Source organism: Symphalangus syndactylus, chromosome 18 (genome assembly GCF_028878055.3).
Source record: "Symphalangus syndactylus isolate Jambi chromosome 18, NHGRI_mSymSyn1-v2.1_pri, whole genome shotgun sequence".
In the NCBI taxonomy this organism is placed as follows: Eukaryota; Metazoa; Chordata; class Mammalia; order Primates; family Hylobatidae; genus Symphalangus; species Symphalangus syndactylus.
Window position 1 is genome coordinate 34,090,144 of NC_072440.2, and position 25,722 is coordinate 34,115,865.

Genomic DNA, 25,722 nt, shown 5'->3' on the forward strand with positions numbered 1-25,722 from the left:
AAAGGACTCAGGTATTCACTTATTCTGAATCTTTCATTTGAAAGAATATTTCATAATTATTAAGGAATATAACACTTTGACCAAAGTGACTTCCTGTTTATTGAGGCTTTACTTACCACTACTTACTAAACAATTATCAAAAGACTAAAATATTTGGCATTCAAACCTTGTAAAACAAAGGAAATGACATATAATATCAGATCCTAATATTTTTTTCTTAAAGGAGGGATCTGCACTCCTCTAAACATAAGGGCGGAGTATCTGGCATGTATTCAAAAAGTAAAGCACAGTTGTGTACCACTGTCATTATTTAATAGAGTTGTCATCGCACGGGATACCTTCTAAGACCTCCAGTGGATGCCTGAAACTTCAGATGATACTAAACCCCATATATATTGTTTTTTCCTATATATATATCTATATATCTATGATAAAGTTTAATTTATAAATTAGGCACAATAAGAGATTAACAACAATAAAATAGAACAACTATAGCAGTATACTGTAATAAAAGTTGGTGAATGTGGTCTTGCTGTCTGAAAATATCTCACTGGATTGTACTCACCTATTTTTGGATCATGGTTGACAGAAAGAAAACCATGGGAAAAGGGGTGGAGGAGAGTACCGTAATTATTTAATATTTAATTTGAGGCTCATTAGAAATTACCTATAATGAGTGCTGTTTGCCTGAGTTTAGTCCATTTCAATTTATCACCTCCCAGGATTAGAAATATTGTGAGAAAAGTCAAAGGTAATTTTAAAAAAATAGCCTTTAATAAAAAATACAAAAATACTGTATCTTTGAAACATGATCTGTATATTCAGCAAGTCCTAAGCTTCCTATGTAAAATAATCTGTTTAATATTGTATTTTTATTTGCAAGTACATTAAAACAAATTTTATTTTACTTGACAGTAATATTTATGATGCTGACATCCTCATAGGGCTTATCTGTTTTGGGATTGACTTTGACGTTGGAGATCCTCTGTACAACTTCCATTCCTTTAGTCACTCGTCCAAATACTGTATGCTTATTATCAAGCCAAGGCTGTGTTGGAGGACAAATGGAAAATCTTGGTAAACCCCAATTTCTTTAAATTATATCCTCCGGTTGAGCAAATTAAAGAGAATTGAAGTTTACGCTCCCCTTTAGCATATATTTAAAAAGAAGTACAATAATTTCTTAGCAATAAAAATGTAGCAGCTTTTAAAAGTTATTTCCAGCGTATTAAAAAAAAAATAGAAGCATAGTATAATGTTTAATTAAATATCTGCATCTTTCAGACCAAAGGGAACTGGAAGATCTTCCCTAAAGGTAAGTTACTTCACATGGCTTACAGAATTGTGGCTAAGGCTTTAAAAGGTCTCTGGAGGACTCTTACCTGAACAGTTTATTCAGAGGCAATTTGAAATAGTTTATGCAGCACATACTTTGGCATTAGACAGATGGGAGTTCAAATGCTAGCTTGGCTACTTGACCTTTTGGCAAGTTAATCATGTCTCACTGTTTCTTCATCTATTATTGAAAACTGGGGATACTGATAGTAGAAGTACTGTGAATACTACATAAAACTATGTGCCTGGCAGATGGTAGTTATATTTTTCCCTTCTTCATCACTTAGTGCTTAATTCCAAAACAAAAAGTAGGTAATTTTTATAATTTTGTGTTACGGCATAGCAATAGAGCTAGGTTACCTTACACTGTATTTCATCAAATTTTAATGTATTCTGATTTCAGAGATACTAAAAATGTGGGGGAAATTGTCTCAAAATTGTGAATTCATATACTCTAATCTTTATATTCTAAAGATGAGGAAATAGGCTCACAGAAGTGAAATAATTTATTTTAGGTTACATCATCAGTAAAGGCAGAGTTGAGATTGAAACTCAAATATCTTGAATCGCAGTCTATTGTATTTCTTACTACAGTGGAAGTATTGTTTTACCAATTCTAAACTCGTTAGTCACATAATTTTATATTTTCGATCATTTTCATATTTGTATTCTGGTAGATGATATAAATAATGCAGAAAATACAGAATAACGCAGTTCTTCTACTGAGTTCACTCTCTTACATCATAACCTATCAATCTGTAGTTTATAAACAATGATATTGTACTTACCGTTGGTACTACTGTTATGAAAAACTGGGATCCATTAGTATTTGATCCTGCGTTAGCCATGCTGAGTGTGTATGGCCTGTCATGTCGTAATGTTGAATGAAATTCATCTTCAAATTCTCCTCCCCATATGCTTTCTCCTCCCATACCAGTACCTGTTGGATCTCCTGTCTGAATCATGAAGCCCTTAACAGAAAGTACACAAAAACATTACACTGTCCTTTTCTATATACGTACGCTTTGAAGTTTTATTTCTGCCAAGAGTGCTTTGTATTCAGTGTAACATTAACTGTCACTATAAAGTGATTTGATTAAACCCTTACACTTAAATTTGGATGATGTATTTCCATTGCTCAACCACTACCTTGATTGAAACATAAATGCAAAGGTCATCTTCACATTTATAGACATGTTCTATCTTTCCCAATAACCTAAATAAAGCCAGTTAATACTATAAATTTTAGGATCTGTATGTTATGTTTTATATAATTGCCCTCCTCTTCTCCCTCTCCCTTTCCCCAAATACTCTGGATTTCTTGGAAAGCCTTTTCGCTGATTCCTTTAGGAACCTGAGATCTGACTTTTCATCCTGCCGTTTCTGACCTGCCAGAAACCACGCACTGTATCAGTGCCCCATCCACTTTATAGAAAGCTGCTCAACAAAATCCAGGGGCTGAGTTCTCTCTCCTCCTCTGGTATATTACACGTTCTCACAGATCAGATGGCATTGTGGCTCCTCTATGATTAAAAAATCATATCTTCTAGATCTAGACCCTATCTAGCCACTACAAACAGGTTACCTAGGTTACTGATGTTATCTCAGCATGACCCTTTATTCATCATCTTACCCTTTAGCTGCTGACAAAATATTGCTTCAGTGTTTCTAATCATGCCACTATTCCTGTTGATTCTAGATGTTGATATTTATGACCATCCACTCCTTCTTTGGCTTCCATAGTATATTTTTCCTGTTCCTTTCCACTAAACTGATAAGTGTGAGAGAAGAAGATTCCTTGCACTTAAATCTCTTGCTATGTAATAATACAGTATTTCTTAAATCACATGAAATTTGTGTAACTTACCTTAATTATACGGTGAAATGTATGCCCATTATAATAACCATTTCTGCTGTGAACACAGAAGTTTTCCACTGTCTTAGGGCACCTATTAAGACATATGTTACAAATATGAAACCTATTCAGAGCATCTTAAAACAGTTTTCTTTGCAGTTCTGCTTCCTAATGATGTTTCCATGTCTTCTGAATGTTTCAGAAGGACAGTTTTTTTTTTTCATTATCTCCAATCTCAGGACAAGCATGGAGGGTCATGTAAGTAGTATATTCTTATTGTTTAACTTAGTTATCTTTAGAACATGACTGCTTAATATTTGACAGTATTAAAATTTCAAGGTCATTTAGCAGTCAAAAAAAATACAGCCACAGCACCTTAAAAATATGTTTTTTTCTTAAGAGAAAAGGTCTCACTATATTGCCTAGGCTGATCTTGACCTTCCGAACTCAAGAGATCCTCCTGCCTCAGCCTCCTAAAGTGCTGGGATTACAGGCCTGAGCCACTGCACCTGGCCCAATATCTTAAGTTAGTTTACTCCATATAGTATTATAGGTCTGCATGTAGTAGTATAGGTTAAGTTCCTGGGAAAGGTCATTTTCTTACAAAAGCATTGTTATGCTACAGTGACATACTCTTGGCCAAAACCTTAATCATAGAAATGACATCTAAATTTATTCACCTTTAAATGACAATCACACTCAGAGTATGAAGCTTTCTCAATAATATTAACTGATATTATGCAATTATTTCATATGGTCCATTACCATGTAATACTTCTAAGAGCTGGAAATGGACGAACCAAGAGAATCTTGTACCCAAGTACATCACCAAAGAGTACATGGGTTTTGAGCACTTAAAGTGAGACTGTCCAAGAGTCTAGAACTGCCTAGTTATTTGTTGAGTACCAAGATGTGGTATAAAACATTCATATTCAAAATATTAATAAATAAGAACTTTTAAGTAAAAGTGTTGTAAAAGATGTCATTTTTGGGGTCAAGAATGGCCAGAGATACTCTATTGTATTTGACATTGTATGTTAATTTTACAGTCTTTTAAACTGTCCAGAAAACTGTTCACCTTTTTTTCAATTGAAGCCCTTATAGTTTTGTTGTAATTTGTTTTTGTAGAAACAGGGTCTCACTCTGTTGCCCAGGTTGAAGTGCAGTGGTGTGACCATAGCTAGCTGCAGCCTCAAACTCCTGGGCTCAAGACATCTTTTGACCTCAGCCTCTAGCATAGCCAGGAATACAGGTGCGTGCCACCATGCCCAGCTAATAAAAAAAAATTTTTTTTAAGAGACAGGGTCTTGCCGTGTTGCTCGGGCTAGTCTCAAACTGCTGGCCTCCACTGATCTTCCTGTCTTAACCTCCTGAATAGCTGGGATTACAAGTGCGTGCCACTGCACCCAGCTTGTAGTTCACTTTTAAAACACTGAACTACTGAAACTATAAAGAGATAATAGGTATCTAGCAACTGTTGGTAAGGAAACATAATTATCTTTCTCTTAAGGATGTGCTTTGAGAGGAAAGCAAAGCAATCCACAAAACCTAGAGTTCAGATGTGCTGTTAACAGTAACAGTGATACACATTTGTATATCACTTTACAGTTTACACTCAGCACTTTCATAGCCAATATATTTTGTCCTTGTAATGAACCTATAAAGTATATATGTATAAAAATTTCCCATTTTCTACCATAACACTTATCAGAAAGCTCAGGAATAGATGGTTTTTTATCAAACGTTTCTTCAACATTCCTTAAGTCAAAGTAACAGGAATTTTAAGTTGCATGGTTTCTTCAGATATACACATTTACATTCTTAATTACGTAAGCCAATAAAAACAGCTGTTACACATACTCAACAGGAAAAAGTTTGGTGTGAATGTCTCCCATGCTAGTGTGGATAATGGCACTGTCCGAAACTCGTTTAGGTCCTTCAGCTTGAGTAGCTGCCATGACTTCTTCTTTAGAAGGTTTCTCATTAAAAACATCTCGATCAGAATCTGCACTTTTCGTATCTTCTGGTTCTCGTTTGGTAAACTCCAGGAGGAAAGTAAAAAGTGAGTCAACGAATTAAAGTTTTCATCTGGTAAAAAATTTTATGAACAATAGAATTTCTAATGAAGTACTTAAGAAATGTAAGAATTCATGTCAGAATCCTTATTTCAGGAATCACTTCCCATCACAGGATGTGTCAGGCAATTAAATTATTTTTACATTGTCTAATATGAAAAGGATCCACATAACATACTGCACACATTGATTTCAAATGGAATTTAATTTCTTTGGTTAGAAATTTTCTTGGGCAAACATTTAACAAGAATAATTGTTTCATTTGTGGTAGCTCTCGACTTAATGCCTTCTAGTAAGGCCTAACGTGCCACCTGTTTGTTGCTCACTTCATTATTTAGATTGTTCGGATTTGAATTCCAGTTCTGCGACTTTGGGGATGTGAATTCATTTCTTCTCTTCCCTCACTCATATATGATGATAACAGTACCTACCTTGCAATGAAGGTAGTTGTAAAGATTAAACGAATAGATATTAAGTCCTTGGAGAACAGTGCCTAATACGTAGAGGGTACTATATACATATTAACAGTTGTTATTACTACTATGAGCTCACAAAAATGAATCCGTAATGGATCCTTGATTTTTTTTCACAGTCCCACCTGACCTAGAATCTAAACCCTGAAGCATAGGAGAAAGAATGCAAATTTTCAGTGAAGTTGTAGAAATCTCAGATCCTCAGGGTCTAGGAAGAATTGAGAAAAACCTTTCAGTTGTTAAAACTCTGGACTTCTCAAGGCCTGTTTCTTTTACTTTAAGTAGAAATGCTCTCTCCTAAGCAACCTCTATCTGATGTAAATTATGGGAACGTAAAGCTAGTGCCTCCATCCCTATCTTGCCTAATGTCATTCCTTGATCTGCTTGGATAGATTCCAAATAAACAACCAAGTTAGGATGCTATCACCTTAACATCCTATTCTCCAGTTTTCAAAGGAATGGCATGTCTGTTGTACTATTTGTTTATATGAATTTTTTAAAGTTATGACTTAGCTGATACATGGATTTGTAAAATTATACTTTTATTTCATGATGTTGGATCTGAAAAATTATCATGATTTAGCTCATATATGGATTTGTAAAATTATACTTTTATGTTGGATCTGAAAAATGGGACACAAAATTCATATATATGCATACCATTTTAGTTTTGCTTAAGAATATGTACTAGTAAGACTCAAAGAAAATTCATAACAATGTTAGCTGTATAAAGCTACAATGAATGACTTATTTTGTTTCTCTATTTTTTCAAACTTTATAATGAATATATATACTTCAATCAACATACAAGTAAACTTGGCAAAGAAAAAATATAACAAAGTTTTTTGAATAAAGTGCATGGAAAATTAGTGTATGTGTTTTTAGTGTATATCAAGAAATATCCTTTTTTTGCCTGTTTTTGTTTAGCAATAGGGTCTTGCTCTGTCACCCAGACTGAAGTGCAGTGGTGTGATCATAGCTCACTGCAACCTCGAATTCCTTAGCTCGAGAGATCCTACCACGTCAGCTTCCAGCATGGCTGAGACCACATGTGCACACCACCATGCCTGGTTAGCTTCTTAAATTTTTTGTAGAGATGAGGTCTTGCTATGTTGCCCAGGCAGGTCTTGGTCCTGGGCTCAAATGATCTTCTTGCTTGGGCCCCCCAAAGTGCTGGATTTACAGGGATAAGCCACCATTCCTGGCCAAGAATTATCTTTTATGGGTAATTTTTACTTCCTAACAAAGTTAAATTAAAGGTAAAAACGATTAATTTTTTTCCTTCATATACTAATAAATTTTTAGTAATGATTTTGAAAGTTGTAAATGAAATTCTCATCTTAAAAGAATTTACCCATTTAGATGGAAGGTTGGTTGGGGTAGGGAAACTGCTATTTCATACATTTATCAAATGCTGTTAACCTTAATAGCATTGTAACAGTTTACAATATTTTGGAGGAATGAATGAATATATTATAATGCCACAGTCATTTCCTAACTTTCTGGATTTAACAGTGAAGAAGACATAGTGCCTGTATTTATGGATTTTATCTTCAGAAGAAGAGCACAGCGTCAGAGACAAAAGAAAGAAACAAATTATTGATGTTCACACAAAAAGTATGACACATCATATGACAGGGGAAGCATAAGAGAAACATAGCAGGCACATCTAACTCAGACTTGATGTTAAAAAGGGCTTCCAGGCTGGGTGCGGTGGCTCACACCTGTAATTCCAGCACTTTGGGAGGCTGTCAGGTGGATTACCTGAGGTCAAGAGTTCGAGACCAGCCTGGCCAACATGGTGAAACCCTGTCACTACTAAAAATACAAAAATTAGCTGGGTGTAGTGGCATGCACCTGTAATCCCAGCTACCCAGGAGACTGAGGCAGGTGAATTGTTGGAACCCAGGAGGCAGAGGCTGCAGTGAGCCGAAGTCACGTCACTGCACTCTAGCCTGGGCAACAGAGCAAGATGCCATCTCCAAAAAAAAGAGGGGCTTCCAAACTGAGACTTGAAGTATGAGTTAGGAGTTGGAGAGGTGTGTGGCTGGCAGAATGAATAGCCTGTGCAAAGGCCCAGAGTTTAAAAAGCACACTCAACTACATGTGAACTTTCAGTATGGTTGGTGTAGCAAATGAACGAAAAATGAAGAAAGATAAAGCTACAGAAGTGAGGAGGGCCAGCCAGCATAGATAGCTGGGGCACCATTAAAGGGTATTAGGCAGAAAATAAGAGTCACGTTTGGGTCTTAAAAAGTTCTCTGATTCCACTGTGAAGGACAGAACGCAAGGGCATAGGTCTCTACACTTTTGATTTTCCTGCTTGGATGAACAAATAAAATTGTGCTACTCCTAGATGGCATAGTAGTTTGATTTTAACTATCTCAGTCTAGTTAACATGCAAAGTACTTTTAGTTCTCCAGAGGAAAAAAAAAAATTCCACAGGAATATATAATCCCAAGGTAGCACCATTAAAATAAAAGTCAAAAGGTAAAAAAGGAAATGCATTTAGAGAAGGAAGCTGTGCTAATTTGGGGAAGATAAATTAGATTCAAGAGTAAAGGCTGAAAAAATAAAAACACTATTTCAAAATCCCACAGTGAAACTATTTTGGATGTAATTATGACTATAACCACTAACTTCCTACTATCTAAAAAAACACAAATAGTTGTGGAAGTGAGGTTGAAAAATGTCAAAACACGATGGAAAACAGTACAGAGATACTTACAATCAACTCCTACTTTAAAATTCTACAATATTAATGTAAGATGGTATTCTGGTTGTTTAGGAAGTCTGCTATTCATGCCAACATTCTCGTCAGTTGAAGGTACAACAAAGAAAAGTCAAACCAACCTGGAAGGAACATTATGGTCTAATCTCCTAGTACTTATACATACCATATAAAATCTATTCTTTTTGAATGATGTACAGACTATTGTTGGGTCAGCTTGAATATTCTGAAGAACAGGATTTTCAGAAGCTTTCATCTCTATAGTAGTTGCAGCACGATGCTTTTTGGCTATCCCTTGGAACAAAGCCAATTGCATCACTCTAATATTTTCTTGTTTGCCTAAAATCCGCACACACCTAAAAATATAACAATGTTTTATACAACAGAATCTCCGAAGTTAATTCCAATTATGACAACTTTACAGATAAAAGCTGGGAATCAACTATCTTATCTATGTACAAAACAACTAGTGAAAGATTTTTAAAAGTGTTTCTCTACCCCACAAAAGGTATCAATTTAAACCGGTAGGCAGCTATAATTTTCAGGTTAAAAAATAGAAATGAGGCCAGGCACGGTGCCTGACACCTGTAATCCCAGCACTTTGGGAGGCTGAGGCAGGCAGATCACTTGAGGTCAGGAGTTCAAGACCAGCCTGGCCAACGTGGTGAAACCCCATCTGCATTAAAAATACAAGAAATTGGTCAAGCATGGTGGCAGGCACCTGTAATCCCAACTACTAGGGAGGCTGAGACACAAGAATCACTTGAACTCAGGAGGCAGAGGTTGTAAGCCGAGATCGTGCCACTGCTCTCCAGCCTGGGTGACAGAACAAGACTCCATCTCAATAAAAAACAACAACCACAAAAAACCAATCAAGAGAATGAAAAGTCACAGACTAGGAGAACAGCTCAAAAAGGACTGTTATCCAAAATATATAAAGAACTTTTTTTTTTTAAAGTATATATGTATATATTCATATATATAAAGAACTCTTAAAACACAACAAGAACACAACCCAATTTAAAATGTCCCAAGGACCTTCACATATACTTCATCAAAGAGACATATAGATGATAAATAGCATATGAAAAGATACTCCACCTCTTATGTTGCCAGGGAAATCCACACTAAAACAAGATACCACTACACATCTATTAATATGGCCCAAATCTGGAAAACTGACAATACCAAATGGTGGCACAGATGTGGAGTGACAGGAACACTCATTCATTGCTGGTGGGAATGCAAAAAGAGTACAGCCACTTCGAAAGGCAGTTTGGCTGTTTCTTACAAAACTAAACATTCTGTTATCATATGATCCAGCAATTGTGCTCCTTGGTATTTACCAAAAGGAGCTGGCATGACTACACAAACACCTGTACACAGATGTTTATAGCAGCTTTTATACATAACTGCCAAAACTTGGAAGCACCCAAGATGTCTTTCAGTAGGTGAATGGATAAACTGTGGTACATCCAGACAATGGAGTATTATTCAGTGCTAAAAAGAAATGAGCTATCAAGCTGTGGAAAGGCATGGAAGAAACTTAAATGCATATTACCAAAAGAAGCCAATCTGGACAGACTACATACTATATGATTTTAGCTATATCACATTCTGGAAGAGGCAAAACTATGGAGATGGTGAAAAGATCAGTGGTTGAACAGTCAGAGCAGGGGATTTTGAAGGCAGTAAAACTACTCTATATGATAATATAATGGTGGATACATGCCATTATACATTTCTCCAAACCTATAGAATATACAACACCAAGGGTGAACCCTAATGTAAACTATGGACTCTGGGTGACAATGATGTGTCAATGTAGGTTCATCAATGGTAACAAATGTACCACTCTGGTGGGGGATGTTGATAATGGGGAGGCTATGCATGTGTTGGGGCAGAGGGTATATGGGAAATCTCTGTATCTTCCTCTTAATTTTGCTGTGAACCTAAAACTGTTCAAAAAAGTAAGGTCTATGAAAAACAATCAATCATTTGTTTATCCAGTTTTAACCTATTCTTATTAAAATTCCATGTCTGTTAACTGTTCTGCAAAACTTCGAAGATTTTGTATTGCCAAGAACTACAATATGTTTATACATGGAAATGTACAGGACATTTTTTTCTCCTTAAAATATTAAGTTCTGTTCATTTACATTCAGTGAGAGTATCTGATTGTAGCTATTTTGTACTAAGAGCAAATGGACTGTTTTCACAAAAAAGGCTTACTGTGGTTTCATGCATTTTAACTTTTGATTTTATGTCTAGCAGGAAGTAATGCTGAATTCTGTGGTTAAAATCTTTGGCAAGATTTAACATGAACCAGGCTAATTTAAACCAATAAGCAAAAGACAGACAAACTTGTTAAAAAAAACACACAACAACTTGAAACTATGCATATCTTCTTTCCATTTCTTTTATAAACATGAGTGGAAACTTTCTACATAAGATTATAAACAACCAAGAGACCACAGAAAAATCCAGTCAAAACATTTGGTTAAGTTTAGACATTTGGGGCCATTCCACTTTTCTTGGAACAAACAATACTACCACTGTTCCCATGATGGAGGAAACTGTCCCCCACAAACACATTTTTAAAAAACATACCTCATAGCAAAGCTTACCGGTTTGTCTCTACATTTATAACTTTAATGCCCAGCATTGTTCCATACAGCACGAAGTGTCCAGTTTCATCAAAAACTATATTAATTAATCTTACAGCATCAACCTTCTCCAACTCACGTTCTACAGCCATTCGTCGGCCAAATTCCATGTCTGGTAACTGTTGCCTCATCTGTTGCAGTTCAGTAAACATCTAGGAAATAAACCATTTAGTAACAAAAACTCTATATACATACACCTATATCTATATCAACTCATCTATCTATATATGCAATGAGAATTTAAATAGAAGCAGAATATATATTAAGAGCCACTAACTGTTTGTACTTCTTAAGAGGGATTCTAAACAATATGAAATAGACATTAGTAAGTCCAATCACTAAAAAATAGTATTTCAGGCTGGGCGTGGTGGCTTATGCCTCTAATCCCAGCACTTTGGGAGGCCAAGGCAGGTGGATCACCTGAGGTCAGTTCAAGAACAGCCTGGCCAACATGGTGATACCCCGTCTCCACTAAAAACATAAAAACTTAGCCGGGCATGGTGATGTGTGCCTGTAATCCCAGCTACTTGGGAGGCTGGGGCAAGAGAATCGCTTGAACCTAGGAGGCAGACGCTGCAGTGAGCCGAAATTGTGCCACTGCACTCTGGCCTGGGTGACAGAGTGAGACTCCGTCTCAAAAAAAAAAAAAAAAATCGTATTTCAAAATGGTAACTGGTTCTTCTAATTTAAAACAAAACCCAGTTGGTTAATATAACTACTGCTTTCTCTACAGAATACATCTGCTGCCTTTTAAAAGTCACAGACTAGCACTTTCCAATGAAATATAACACAAGCCACATATGTAATTTTAAAGTGTCTAGTAGTTACATTAAATAAAGTAAAAAGAAACAGGTGAATTTCATTTTAATGTTTGATTAAACTCAAAATATCCAGAATATCATCTCAACATTAATAATATAAAAAATTGGGATAACTTACATTCTTTTAAAAAAAATTAAGTCTTTGAAATCTTGTATTTTACACTTTCAGCATATCTCAGTTTGGACTAGCCATCTACAAATGCTCAGTAGACGCTATTTATACTGGATAATACAGCTATAGACTATGAGGTCCCTGAGCAAGGTAACGTGCCTGACATAACAAGCACTCAATTTTTGCTGAATGAATTCATCTCACTAATTTATAACAAATTCATGATATTTCAGAAAATGTTTCAAGTTATTCTGACACAGGGCAGTGAGATTACCATTAGGTACATGTGATTTAGTAGACATGACTATTTCTATGAGTGCCCTTTATAGTTTGGAAATTTGGTTTACTTTTCTTTTGATATTACACAAATTTCAAGATAGGCATCACATCTCAATAACTGTATTAACATATTATGAACCTTCCAAAAGATAATAACGATCTTTGTATTGTTTTCTACACAATCAGGGCATCAAACAGTAGCATTCAAAACTAGCTCTCCATTGCAGATGAAAATAAGCCAGACTTCTGTCCCATCTAATTCTATCCTTATTTCATGCTTACATCAACCAAAATCTTGTGTTTTCTAGATAAGGTTAGAACTATATACAAAACTCAAAAAATCAAAATGAGGTATGTGTGTTAGGGTATAAGCACAAGGTCAAGGTCTTACAGAACAGTTAAAAAGCCTAGTTGTTAGGTTTTCTTGTCTCTAGTCTCAAAGACAGAGAGACTGAGACATATTACGCTGCTTATTCATGTGCCAGGAATAGCCTAGGATGCTGGACTACACATTTTGCAGGGAAGGGCTAATGATCATTTCTGCTGAAGAGAAGACTCAGTTTTTAAGGCATAAGGTCTGTAGGTGTTCATCTGTCCATATATAAGTATTCCATAAATGTTATCCAACCTGGTAAGTACCTGATCAGAATCTTTTTAGAGTGCTCTGGACTTCATAGCAGGGCTTCTGTGATATTCAACTGCACGGCCATATATAGTGACCCTGGTTAATAAATACTAAAAGATAATTTACACCATTCCATTCAATTTCTTTTCTGTTAAACTAGGATTCCGACTGGTTAGAAACTACCCTCCTCCACTACCACCTCCTTGAGATTCCAGTCATTTACTAGTCACTAGCACTGTAAGTAATTTAACTGATGGTTGGCTTTTTTGGCAAACTGTCATTCTCAATCTCCACTTCTGTCTTAAGTTCTACTACTGCCTTCTTGTCACCTCAGGCTAATCATTTAAGCAAATGTTGAAGACAACAACGAGCAAATAGAGTGGATTGAGCAGCTCAGAGTATGTGTGTTAAGAGATTTGTGTCCAGAGACTAGATTCTGAATATTTCTTTGCCTAAGGGATCTTGGAAGAGCTGCAAGTTAATAGAGTTTTAAAATTATATTTAAATTGCAAGTCATATTTAGTTATCTGCCACCATTAAAGAAAGTATTACCAATAAATATTTCTCCTTAAAAGCAGAATGGAAAGCTATCTTCTTCCAACAAGAAAATTTGTCATGAGGATAATTTGGCTGGCAAACATCTTCACATTTGTCTGGAATTATATTACTTCAGACAGACAGACAGACAGGCAGACAACCAACTCATTTATTACCACGTGCCACCAAATCAAGAAGAGCGCCACTAGAAAGAGTTGACAGAATTTTTGAAGAGCCTACAGCAGGGAATCCAATGCAAATTGGTCACTGCCAAGGACAAAAGAACTGACACTGTCATACAATAAACTTTGCTAGAAAGGTTCAATCCAGACTCAGAGGATTCAGAGAATCACTTGATGGCAATAGTTACAATCACAGAAACCACTTAACTGCATGGATTAAAAACTCTTATTCCACAACTACATGCTGTAACAAATTCTTGTTAGCAGTCTAACAAGTGATGGCTAGAGTCACTCTTTCAAAATATTTGAGTAACTCTGTGTGAGGTACTGTTCTTACTGCTGGAGATAGAATCATGAGTTAAAACAGATCACATAGGGCTTAGTCTACTGGAGGTGATACACATTAATCAAATAATATGACCATATCAAATGCTCTAAAAGAAAGAGTGATCTACAGTCACATTAAAAAAAACTGCTGGCTTGGCACGGTGGCTCAGGCCTGTAATCCCAGCACTTTGGGAGACCAAGGCAGACGGATCACTAGAGGCCAGGAGTTCAAGACCAGCCTGGCTAACATGGTGAAACCCATCTCTACTAAAAAAAAAAAATAATATATATATATATATATACACACACATACACACACACACACGTATATATATATACACACACACGTATATATATACGTATATATATACGTGTGTATGTATGTGTATATATACGTGTGTGTGTGTGTATATATATATATATATATATATATATACACACACACACACACACACAAGCTAGGTGTGGTGGCACACGCCTATAGTCCCAGCTACTTGGGAAGCTGAGACAGGAGAATCGCTTGAACCCAGAGAGCAGAGAGGTTGCAGTGAGCTGGATCATGCCACTGCACTCAAGTGCGACTCTGTCTCAGAAAATAAATTAATTAAATTAAAAAAAAAAAAAACTGTGCAAGACAGGATGAATAGTGAAAGCCTCCCAGGGGAAGTGACTCTTCATTTGAAATTTGAAGTACCAGTTCAATAGGTAATGGAGGAATATGAGGAGGGAGGGAGGGCCTCACTCCAGGTGGAGGAAACAACTTATAAAAAGGTCCTGTGGTGGAAGGCAGGTTCAAGAAATAAAAAGAAGATCCAAATGGCAGAATAAGAGGCAGGGAGAAAGGTGACTTATGGTGTCACAACATGGTAAGCCATGACTCTGGTCTTGATCCCAAGAACAGAAGGAATTAACTGAAAAGTTCTAGGCAAAGGAATGACATGACTAGATATATGCTTTTAAAAGATGGCCTTGGGTGCAGAGTGGATATTAGGAAGAAGCCAGAATAAATACAAATAGTAGGCCATGCAATAGGTCAGGCAAAAGACATGAACTATGGTTAGTGACAGTTGTGCTGAAAAGAAATTGGTGAATTTAAAGTATATTTGGAAAGCAAAATTGGCAGGACTCCAATGAATTACATAGAAGGGTAAAAGAGTTAAGGATAACTCTTAGATTTCTGGTTTGAGCAACTATATGGATACTGGCACCATTTATGAAGGCAGGATAAGAAAGAGATAGCACCAGGTTTGCTTGTAATAGAAGGCTAGAGAAGTAAACTTGGAAGTAGTCATATGGACAGGAGTGAATAAAGAGTGAGAAGATAAGGGGTCCTAGAATGAGTTTTGAGGATCTTAACAGCTTGCAAACAAAACAAAATTGTAAAAAACAATAACCACAAAAATAAGACAATCACTGACTTGAAAAACGCACATCATAAACCCCTAGAGAAGAGAGTTTCAAACAGCAACACTAGAAGACAGAAACAGTTGAATATCTTTAATGTGCTAAGAAAAAAATAAGTCTACCTAAATGTCTATGTGTAGAAAAAAGATCTTTCAAGAAAAGGCATAAAATAAAGCATTTTTAGAAAAGTAAAGTATGGTTAAATTTAAATTACACTTACGCTTAGTGATTCATCAAAGACTCTCATGAGTTTTCCAGTTAAAAACCTGAAAATTCTAACTTTTCTATCAGAACCAATAGTAGCTATTTTCTTCCCATCTGGTGAAAAATATATGCTGGTTGGATAAGCCTTACACTTGGCAAATTCATATAAATCAGTGTCAGTTTTATATTCCCAGTTCACATTTTTAGGGAATTTATATTCATGAGGAGGCCCAGTCCAGTATTCAATCATCCCAGATTTGTCAGAAGACACTACTGCTTTGTAAACTGGGTTTAGCCGTATCTGAGTAAGAGGTGATGTATGGAGTTTGTCAAAAATATGAAGTGGCTGGTTATCTCCTCGGCCATCATAAATGAAAATTTTTCCTGTACTCTTTTCGGAAGCAGCAACTGAAGAAATTGCATCCCCTGGGCAATAGATCCACTCACACTGTCCAGGAAAATAGCTAAAATCGTAAAGAATTGAGAGGGAAAAAAAAAAAAGGTCAGCGCAACAAGCAAGCATCCCTCCCTATCCCACTACCAAAAATGTCTTGGCTGGTGATTTAGATAGTTTTGGATTCCTTGCTCAAAAGTAGCAGAGACACAGAATGGGGTGGAACAGCTAAGAATAGTTACTTATTTTTTCTCTATCTGACCTCATCAATATAATGATAATTCTGAGGATGTGTCAAAACACAAGACGAGAACTGCATATGGCAGCACATTTATTTCTCTTGGGCAGATAAGGAAATCTAATCAGATCTGGACCTTAAGATCTTCTGGGACATTGCTTTTTGGATCTCTGTACAACAGTCTATGTATAACTTACTTTAAAATAGATTAGCATGTAATAGTATATTTTATAAATCCTTTCTTGAAATATTTAAATCAAATATTTTATTATGACAATACTTCAAAGAAAAACACTATCCTAAAACACTCTCATTACTAACTAAATCTTGGTATTAAAACTCAAAGCTTTAAACATTCTACCTGATGAACAAGGCATAACAGAATTCAGATTGATCTAATCAATTGCACTAAAACACTCAGAAATGAATGTTGTTTCCTTCAAAGTAGTGATTCCGAGAAGTGACACTATTATTCTAACCATGGTGCTGATGCTCAAAACCTTCTGGACCTCTTCTTCAAGAATTTCTATCAAAGTCTGAAATATACTCTTCCAAGTATTCTCAAAGGGCAAACGTTCAGTATCTATGAATGGAAAGCTTTGAGGAAACAAACCTGGGGAGTAGGACAGATGATCAAGATAGCTAACTATATTTGTGCCATTCTAGCCATAAATAATGAGATTGATTTCCTTTAGTGGCTCATAAAGTCATAAACTGATTTTGAAGGGAATTCTAAGATGTGAAATTATTTGAATTGTGGACATAATTCAGCCCACAGTTGGAATTCCATCAGTTGGAATTTCTAGAGACAGGGTCTTCAGGAGGTAATTAAGGTTAATGAGCTCATAAGGGTCAGGGTGGGGCCCTAATCTGATAGGCTTGTGGCCTTATAAGAAGAAAAAAAGATCTCCCTTTCCTTCATCCCTCTCCCTTCCTTCTTCCTCCAACCATGGGAGAACATAGGGAGAAGTAAGAAAGACAGCTCTCATCAGAAATCAAAACCTGATGGAACCTTGATCTTGGACTTTCCAGCCTCTAGAACTGTGAGAAAATAGATTTCTGTATTTAAGTCACCTAGTCTATGGTTTTTTTGTTATGGCATCCAAGCAGACTAAGGCAAGTCCCAAAACTTTCTGACACTGTTATGACTTTCAAGCTGACATTCATTTAGATGTGTATAAATTCAATGTTATCTTAAAAAAGTCATGCTTAAAACAAAGTATCAGTCTTAATACTGTACAATCTAACCATAGTTTTAGTATCAATATATTCCAAAGTTTAAAGTCACCAATAAATAGCTTTAATTCCAAAAATGTGAATAAATCTTATAGGAACTCAATTCTATATTACTAAGTAAAGCAAGGAAGTTAACTGTAACTACCAGTAATTAGATATGACAGAGCTCCAGTACTATTACTAAGTAATGTCAATTTGGATATAAGGAATCCTTGTTATGATGCTGTTTAGAAATTTCTGTGATTGATAACAAACCACAGCAGATGCTTTCAAACATTATAAGGCTTCACTGTATCTAATTTTCCCAAGCAAAACCCAAAGGCACATTTTATTTAAAGATATGGTAATACACTATTTAGAAATAACCTATTAAATGGTAAAGTCTGATTTACAAATTACTTCAATAAGTTAAAATATATATACTTTTAAAAGGACTCACCCAAGTTTCAGCATGTTGATCATGTCAAAGTTCACTACATCAAACACCTTCATTGCTTTATCATCACCCACAGAACAGAACAATGCTCCCTCAGAGCTAACTGCAATACTCTCAATAACTCCTATTTCAATAAATGAAATTAAAACATTCTAGTAAATACCAGTAAAGTAAATGCGCATGATTCAAAGAAAAAAAAATTAAAAAAATTTAAACTTTAATTAGTATAGTTTAGGAAAGAGCTACAAGAAAATGAGGTGCAATTCTTACCCAGGTGACTACGAAAATGTTTAACAAATTCAATTCCCTCTTCTATTTTTTTCCAGAACTTGACATGTCCATCATGACTGGCAGTAATAATAAAATCTGTTCTGCATATATGAAATGTTAAAAGTTAATTTCTAAAACAGATCTATGAATCACTCAGTATTCCCAAAGCAATAATTCACTAAGAATCTGACTTGCGCATAATATTTTTTTTAAAAAAAACCTTTCTCTAAGCAGACCACTATATTACAGAACACTGCAAATTTTGAAACTCCTTTCTGGATGTCAAAACAGTTACAGCTGCACTAATTTTAACCTCAAGAGCTAGGATCAGAACTGAACTAGAATTTGACATTAAAATAAAAATCTCACTAGGAATCACTACACTTTGGATTCCTTATTGCTAAAATTACCCTATAGACAGTCTTTTCACAAGAAAATAAACTATTTGTCAGTAGCTGATAAGTAAATCTAAACTACTACTGTCATATACAACGAAATTCAACAAAAGTTTGTTTTATATCCTATACAAGGTATTTTGGTTACTTAAGTACAAAAAGATTTTGTACAGAAGAATCTTTCCTATTAGATATGTAAAAATAGAAATCATTTATGGAAACCCAGTATATGTCAGGTACTTTGTACATATTACCTTAGTTAATTTTACAGCAACTCTATGTATTTTTATCATCATTTTATAAGTAGGAAATAGTCTTAAAATGTTAAATGTACTTGCCTCAGGTCCATATAGCTAGAGTGGCTTTCAATCTACCACACCACAAAACCTATATTCTCTGTATTACCTTCCACTGTCTTGGGTTAAAAAAACAAAACAAAAATATTTGAGAAGACAGTGACGGCAATGCTAGTATCTATATATATGCTGTTTTACCACACTGAGAACTTGAGACTAGAAAAGGTGCTAATATTTGGTCAGAATTGCCCTGTTTTACATGAAATATAAATATTTTATTTAGATTTATATATGAAATTAAATTTGTCTTCGTGACATCAAGAACAGACTGATCTAAAAAGCATAAAGTAATCCACCTACTTCCCAAACTCACTGCTAGTATCATCCAAGCCACCATTTCTCATCCAGATTTCTATACCAGCTTCCTAACTTATCTCCCTGTATCCATTCTTGCCCTGTTTGAATCCATTCATCTCACCACAGCCAGGGTGGTCCTTTAATAAAAATAAATCTGATGATGTTACTCTCCTGCTCACAGGTTCAAAACCCGTATAAGAAATAAAAAGTCTTCAAGGATTTAGCCCTTGCCTTTTAAATAGCAGCCTAACATGCTATCTAACCTCTCTAAACTTCAGTTTCGTCATCTCTAAAATGAAGGGCATGTACTAACTCACAAGATTTTTCTTATGATAAATAAGAAAATTTATGAAAAAGTCTTAACTTGACAGATAAAAAAAGAAAAAGCCTTAGCACAGTACCTGGGACATACTATAAGCTCAACAAACAGTAGAATATTACTACAGTTTGAGTATCCCTTATCCAAAATGCATTGGACCAGAAGTGTTTTGGAGTTTCAATTTTTCAGATTTTAGAATATTTACATTATACTTGCTGGTTGAACATGCCTAATCAGAAAATCTCAAATGCTCCAAAGAGCATTTCCTTTGAGCATCATGTCAGCACTCAAAAACTATTGGATTTTGGAGCATTTTAGATTTGGGGTGCTCAACTTGTACTATTACTATCCTTCTCCACGAACCTACTCATCTGTTTTGAAGGTCCTTTGCTATTCCTAGGGTATGTTAGCCCACATTTTCTCCACTAATGCCAAAGAGGCCAGGTACCAATTACTCGTAACTTAACTAATGTACCCTCTTCTTCAGGGAAGCTCAGACACTACCTGGTTCATTCCCATCTTGGCATTTATCTCCAAAGACATACATATAAACTCAGGGGTTCTATCTTAGAGAATGCATTATTTGTACGATATAGGAAAGAACATGTAGGCCTTTATTTTAGAACTTAAGAAATTAAACAAAAATCTATAACATCTTAAAATTACCTCTGTAACTCTACCTCAAAATTGAAGCTTTTTTTTTTTTTAAATAAACTTCTCAGAACAAAGTAAAGAAGATGTGATAGACTTACTTGGTGCATACCACATGGGTGATAACATCTCTATGCATGTAACTGCGCTCATACATGGATGCACTGGGGAGATTATCAAGATAGACTCTTTCAAACTCTAAGACTGAAGAAAAAAAGTAAAGTATAAAATCTATTTTTAACAAATAAACCAAATACTATTTTGTATTTTCTTTAGCCTACACTCTACTTGGTATTTTCTCCTGGATTTTAGTTTCTCTCAATTCATAATTAAAAAATCCAGTATATTATCTGAGTTTTTTAACGTCTATTATTTCAGAGCACTGAATAGCATCATTATTTAGTCAGTTACAACAGGTTCCCAGGTACTATCTACATGCTAACTGTCCCCAGGACTTAAGAAATGAGTGGTTCTGGCTTAATGTGAATGTTCTATTTAAAAAAAAAAAAAAAAAAGAAAAAAATAGAAAGAAAGAAAAAGAAGAAAAAACTTAAAAGTTTCATGAAAATATCACAACCATCTTCCTAACATTGTAGACATAATTTAGTGCTAACTTAAAAGAGTCCAGTGGCCATCTGTAAGATGTCTCAGTTAATATTTAAAGCACTGATTCTCTTTCAAGTTGATACTGTGTTTGAAACATTTAAACATGGTAAAATTCTTAGATTTTTATGCCTGAGAACATCCTAGGGAGTATCCAGTTGAATGTATCTCAAATTTTTTCCAACGGCAAAATCTGGAAAAAACCCACCTGAAAGAGTAGTAATCTGAGGAATGTCAGGAAATACTGATTTATTATATGAGGTATGAACAATTTTACTAGCAAAGAAAAAAAGAAAGGGATGGAGGGAATGAGGGAGGGAAGGAAGGAAGGAAAGAAGAAGGGAGGGAAAGAAAGAGGAAGGGAGGGAGGGAGAGAGGAAGGGAAAGAAGGAGGGAAGGAGGGGAGGGGAGAATTATATGTATCCCAAATAAAATAACCGAACGATGGCCAAACGTGCCTAAAAAAAGCTGATAAATTAAACATGATGAGCTGTTTCAGGCTTGTGTCTGATAAACCACTTTTCCCTTCATTTTTAGGAACAGGACCCCCATTTATATATGGGCATATTGATGTCCAGCTATAACATGACCTTTCTCACTTTCCCCTGGAGTGAGGTTTAACCATATGCTAATGAGTAAAAGTGGAAATGTTTTGTCACAGGAAGTCTTGAAAAAGTGTGCCCTTCCTCCTTTCCTCAATCCTATAGCTTGGAACTGGGATATAATCATTCAGAGAAATGAAGATGAGGGCTGTACCTTAGTTATGTTAGGGCAGAAAGCTGGAGAGAGCCTAGGAACTTCTGGAGCTGTCCACACCAATCCTGGACTGCCTGTCTTGGTACTTCTACACATTAAAGTACAGCTCTCTCTCTTCAACATCATTGCTATTTTGGGTTTTTCTGTAATATGTAGATAAACTTAATCCTATCTGATTCAGATTCCTTTTTCTGCGTGATAGTTCACTTGTGGACAAATACTTATTAAGAACAAAATACGTTCTAGGTCACAATGGCATAAAGAAGAGTAAAACGCAGTTCCTGTCCTGAAGAGATAAAGTTTAGTGCTAAATAATCACGTCTTTCTGAAAATATATACAACAGTCCAGTGTCCAAAGAACATGTTAGAAATGGGTGACTCCATTTCTAGAAAGCTGAAATTGTTAAATACTTGTTCATTTAGACAAAATTTTAAATATTTTTGTAACATTCCATGTATGTTTTTTAGTTTCAATTTTTTTCTTCAAACTGAATACACTATTGGCTGTCTTTTTCTTTTCTTTTTTTTGAGACGGAGTCTCGCTCTGTTGCCCATGCTGAAGTACAGTGGCACAATGTCGGCTCACTGCAACCTCTGCCTCCCGGGTTCAAGCGATTCTCCTGCCTCAGCCTCCTGAATAGGTGGGATTATAGGTGTACACCACCACGCCCGGCTAATTTTTTTGTATTTTTAGTAGAGACTGGCGGGGTTTCACCATGTTGGTCAGGCTGGTCTAGAACTCCTAACCTGATGATCTGCCCGCCTCAGCCTCCCAAAGTGCCGGGATTGCAGGCGTCAGCCACCACACCTGGCCAACTATTGGCTGTCTTAAAACAATAAACAACTGATTAAGAGTAAAGATTTTCACACCTACTAATTTATATCTGTCTCCGTTATATTAAGTTTATAAGACACTTGTCTGGTAACACTAATATCAGCATTTCTATATTTCTGGATTTTTACATTTCTCCTTATGCGTTTTATTAAAAAAGAACTTGCAAAAATATTCATATGCAACAAAATAGCTAAAGACCAGCATAAAAGCTTTAATATTCATTCATTAAATACTCAGGCAAAGCACTGTACACCAAGCAATGAAACAAAAAAGGCGTGATCCTGGTTCTTACTTGTTTACAGTCTTAGCAGTGGAGAGAAACAGTCATCAATCACATGAATAAATATACAATTAGAAACTGCGGCAAGTGCCATAAATAAAATGGTTACTATGGAAACATTTAATAAGAGGACCAGGAAGTAAAAATGATAATGCACTGTAAGCGTGCCAATATACAACGTTCAAAAAAACAGCTTCTTCAAAATTTGGATACGTAAAATTTGAAGGCTACCTGTAAATTCAGTATCGATAGATAACTACCTCAGAGTTACGATCAAAGTGCTTCAGAAATCCAGTCCAGACTGGAGAACTCACAGGCTTCCCAGAGAAGATGATAGCTAAGTGCTAAAGATTGACCAAAAGTCAGTTCAGTGGAAGGAAGGGTTGAGGGAAATTACTCCCGGTAGAAACACCCTATCTGGGTAGGAATCCAGAGGAAAAAAGAGTACATGACCCATTCTCGAGTGATTTTAGAATGGGTGGAGTACAAAGTAAGGGGCTGGGAGAGGAAGATAATGGAAGATGCACTAAGAAGGTAAGGAGAGATCACATCATAAAGGGCTTTATATGCCATGTGAGGGAGTTTGGGCTTTAATGAAAATAATGAGCCGGGCGCCGTGGCTCATGCCTGTAATCCCAGCACTTTGAGAGGCCGAGGCAGGCAGATCACGAGGTCAAGAAATCAAGACCATCCCGGCCAACATGGTGAAACCCTGTCTCTACTAAAAATACAAAAATTAGCTGGGCGTGCGGGCGTGCGCCTGTAGCCCCAGCTACTCGGGAGGCTGAGGCAGGAGAATCGCTTGAACCCCGGGGGCGGAGGTTGCGGTGAGCCGAGATAGCGCCACTGCATGCACTCAAGCCTGGGCGACAGAGCGAGACTCTGTCTCAAAAAAAAAAAAAAAAAAGAGAGAAAATAATGACAAATACTGAAGAGTTTTTTAAGGGAAAGTGCTAAAGTACGATTTGAGCTTAGACCACATTTAAAATGTCTTAAATACTTAAGGAAAACATTTCACAGAAAAACAAGATAAGAAAACAACAAAGACAAGAAAACTTAATCTACCCCTTTTATTTGATGATAATTTGTGATTATTCCTCGTTAGTGACAAAATGCCTCAGCCCATCGTATGAAGAGTATGATTTCAAAATCACAGACTTCGGGTTTTGGATGAAAACAAATCTGTGATCTAGGAAGCTTACGTCACTTTCCCTAGATGCGAAAATTTATTAGTGGAAGTATCAGAGTTGAAATTATCTTTACCTACCATGATTCGAAATAAGCACCGCCTTCCTCTCGCGCCCCAACACATTAATGCATTAACACCACTCCTGAACTAAAGCTTTAAAGAGAACTGGTACCCTTTTGCATACCTAAATAAGAGTTCGAAATTCCAACTTCATGTGGCTGCTGTGGGGAATAAATAAGAGGCGCCAAACACATAAGAATAGGAAAATGTTAGTTTTAGCATCTATCATAACAAATCAATGATCAAATGTTAGATATTATCAAAAAGACGTTGTACTACGCTTAAATCACTATTTCGTTAAGACATGCAAGTATGGAGTGGCCAGAAGTGAGAGGTCGGCCCTCTCTTCTGAGGGCACAAAACTCCACACACCATCCTCTTCGGAACTGGCTTGAACCCTCCTACTCAGCGGACGCAACACTCCAATTCGTCCCGGTACTATGTCTGCAGCTACCTTTCCTCTTCTTGGCCAGTGTTGCCTCCACAGGTAAAGGTCCAACCCAGCGCTCTTCGTTCTCCTCATCGTTCTCCTGGGACACCGCCACTGCTACTGCCAGCTCTCTTTCGCTGGGTTCTGTTTTTTCCGGTTCCTCCGGGTCCCGGCGCCTTCTACGTCTCTGCTGAAAATCGCTACCACTTTCCGCCGCCATGTTGTTCGCATCGTCAGAAAAGGCGCGACACACAACTCAGCTACCAATCCCAAAGCAGCGGCGCAGTCTTCTGTCAGCGTCCGAGCGAGTTTCGGGATTGGCTGGGGTGGGAATGAGCACATCCAATGGGCATGCAGCGCGCGCAGAAGTCGGGGGTTGGCAAGCGCTGCCTACGCAGAGCGGAGGCGACCTGGAGTTTGTGGCGCTGTGACGGTAAGACCTGGGCCGGGGAAGTCGATATAACGGTTGAAGCTTGTGGCGCTCCATTCCCGAAGGTGGAACCCTTATCGCCGGGGAACTGGATACCTGACTTCCCAGTCGGGCTTTGAGTCCCGTTCTTCTCGGCTTCCCGCGCGCCGACGCCAGCTCCATAACCTCGCCAATATTTAGAGAAAGATGGAGGGGCGGGGACAGAAGGAACTGGTTAACTCGCGGGTTTCCTTTCAAATGCACTAAACATGTATTCTCACCTGACCTTTATTCTCTCACACACACTCTGAAGAAGGTGGTGAGTGCTTGTTACTGTTTCTGGGGGTGGGGTGGAGAAGCTGCTACTTCAAGTAACCAAAAGACCTAGGGCAGAACGGGTCACCCTTCTGTCTTCTCTCTGGTATAGGATTTCATCTCCTAGCAGTCATCTGAACTCTTTCTCCTCCTTCTCATCTGTCTTCTTCATTTTTAAAAAATTAGGTAAAAAGCACATAACATAAAATGAATTATCTTAATCTCTTTTTTAAAAAAATCAAATACAACTTGTCAAAATGACCTCCGTTTACTTTTTTCTCTGCAATTACTTTTGCACCAACCTAATAAAATCCTCGTGGTAAATCTCTTCTCTACTTTTGCCTTGAGATAGGCACCACGTACAGGGAAGGAACTGCCCTCCATAGTAGGCACTTTATTTTATTTCAAAGGTTCTCATTATTTGACCATTCTACCTAGCAAGTCTCATTTCTTCTCTGCCCACTGCTCTCATCAGACTACTTTCTTTTGTGTCTCACAAATTTCCCTTGTTCGTTCTTGCCTCCTACTCTTATGTTTTTATGCTTGAAAGCATCTCCACAGCGATTTAGCCTTCATGTTTACAGCTTCTCATCTTTCAGAGACCGTGGCAATAATGAGGATGAAGAT

The 25,722-nt window shown here is 36.7% G+C and overlaps 2 protein-coding genes across 12 annotated transcripts in view; one reads left to right on the forward strand and one right to left on the reverse strand.

Moving 5' to 3' along the window:
- Window positions 1-752: 752 nt before the first annotated feature.
- Window positions 753-24,663, reverse strand: PPWD1 (peptidylprolyl isomerase domain and WD repeat containing 1). 4 transcript variants are annotated; one of them, XM_055252151.2, is made up of 12 exons: window positions 24,396-24,629; window positions 24,066-24,102; window positions 20,320-20,422; window positions 18,201-18,301; window positions 17,934-18,054; window positions 15,643-16,090; window positions 11,097-11,287; window positions 8,636-8,825; window positions 5,051-5,232; window positions 3,203-3,284; window positions 2,124-2,306; window positions 753-1,048 (listed from the first exon to the last, which is right to left on the reverse strand). In XM_055252151.2, exons 1-12 carry the CDS (start codon window positions 24,462-24,464, stop codon window positions 905-907), a joined length of 1,851 nt encoding a protein of 616 aa, XP_055108126.1. In that variant the 5' UTR covers window positions 24,465-24,629; the 3' UTR covers window positions 753-904. The 4 variants fall into 4 exon arrangements, with proteins under 4 accessions (XP_055108126.1, XP_055108125.1, XP_055108129.1 ...); XM_055252150.2 differs by lacking the exon at window positions 24,066-24,102 and having other exon boundaries at window positions 24,396-24,663; XM_055252154.2 differs by lacking the exon at window positions 24,396-24,629 and having other exon boundaries at window positions 22,953-24,225.
- Window positions 24,594-25,722, forward strand: part of CENPK (centromere protein K) — an 84,980-nt gene continuing 83,851 nt past the window's right edge. For 2 of the 8 annotated variants that reach the window (XM_063623250.1, XM_063623262.1), the window contains exon 1: window positions 24,796-25,099. Coding sequence is in view for 1 of the 8 variants with exons in the window: in XM_055252173.2 (XP_055108148.1) it covers window positions 24,717-24,804 (88 nt within the window). In the remaining 7 variants the exon portion in view is untranslated. Of the gene's footprint in view, window positions 25,100-25,722 lie in introns of all 8 variants that reach the window. The other 6 variants (XM_055252173.2, XM_063623246.1, XM_063623245.1 and 3 more) reach the window with 6 other exon arrangements.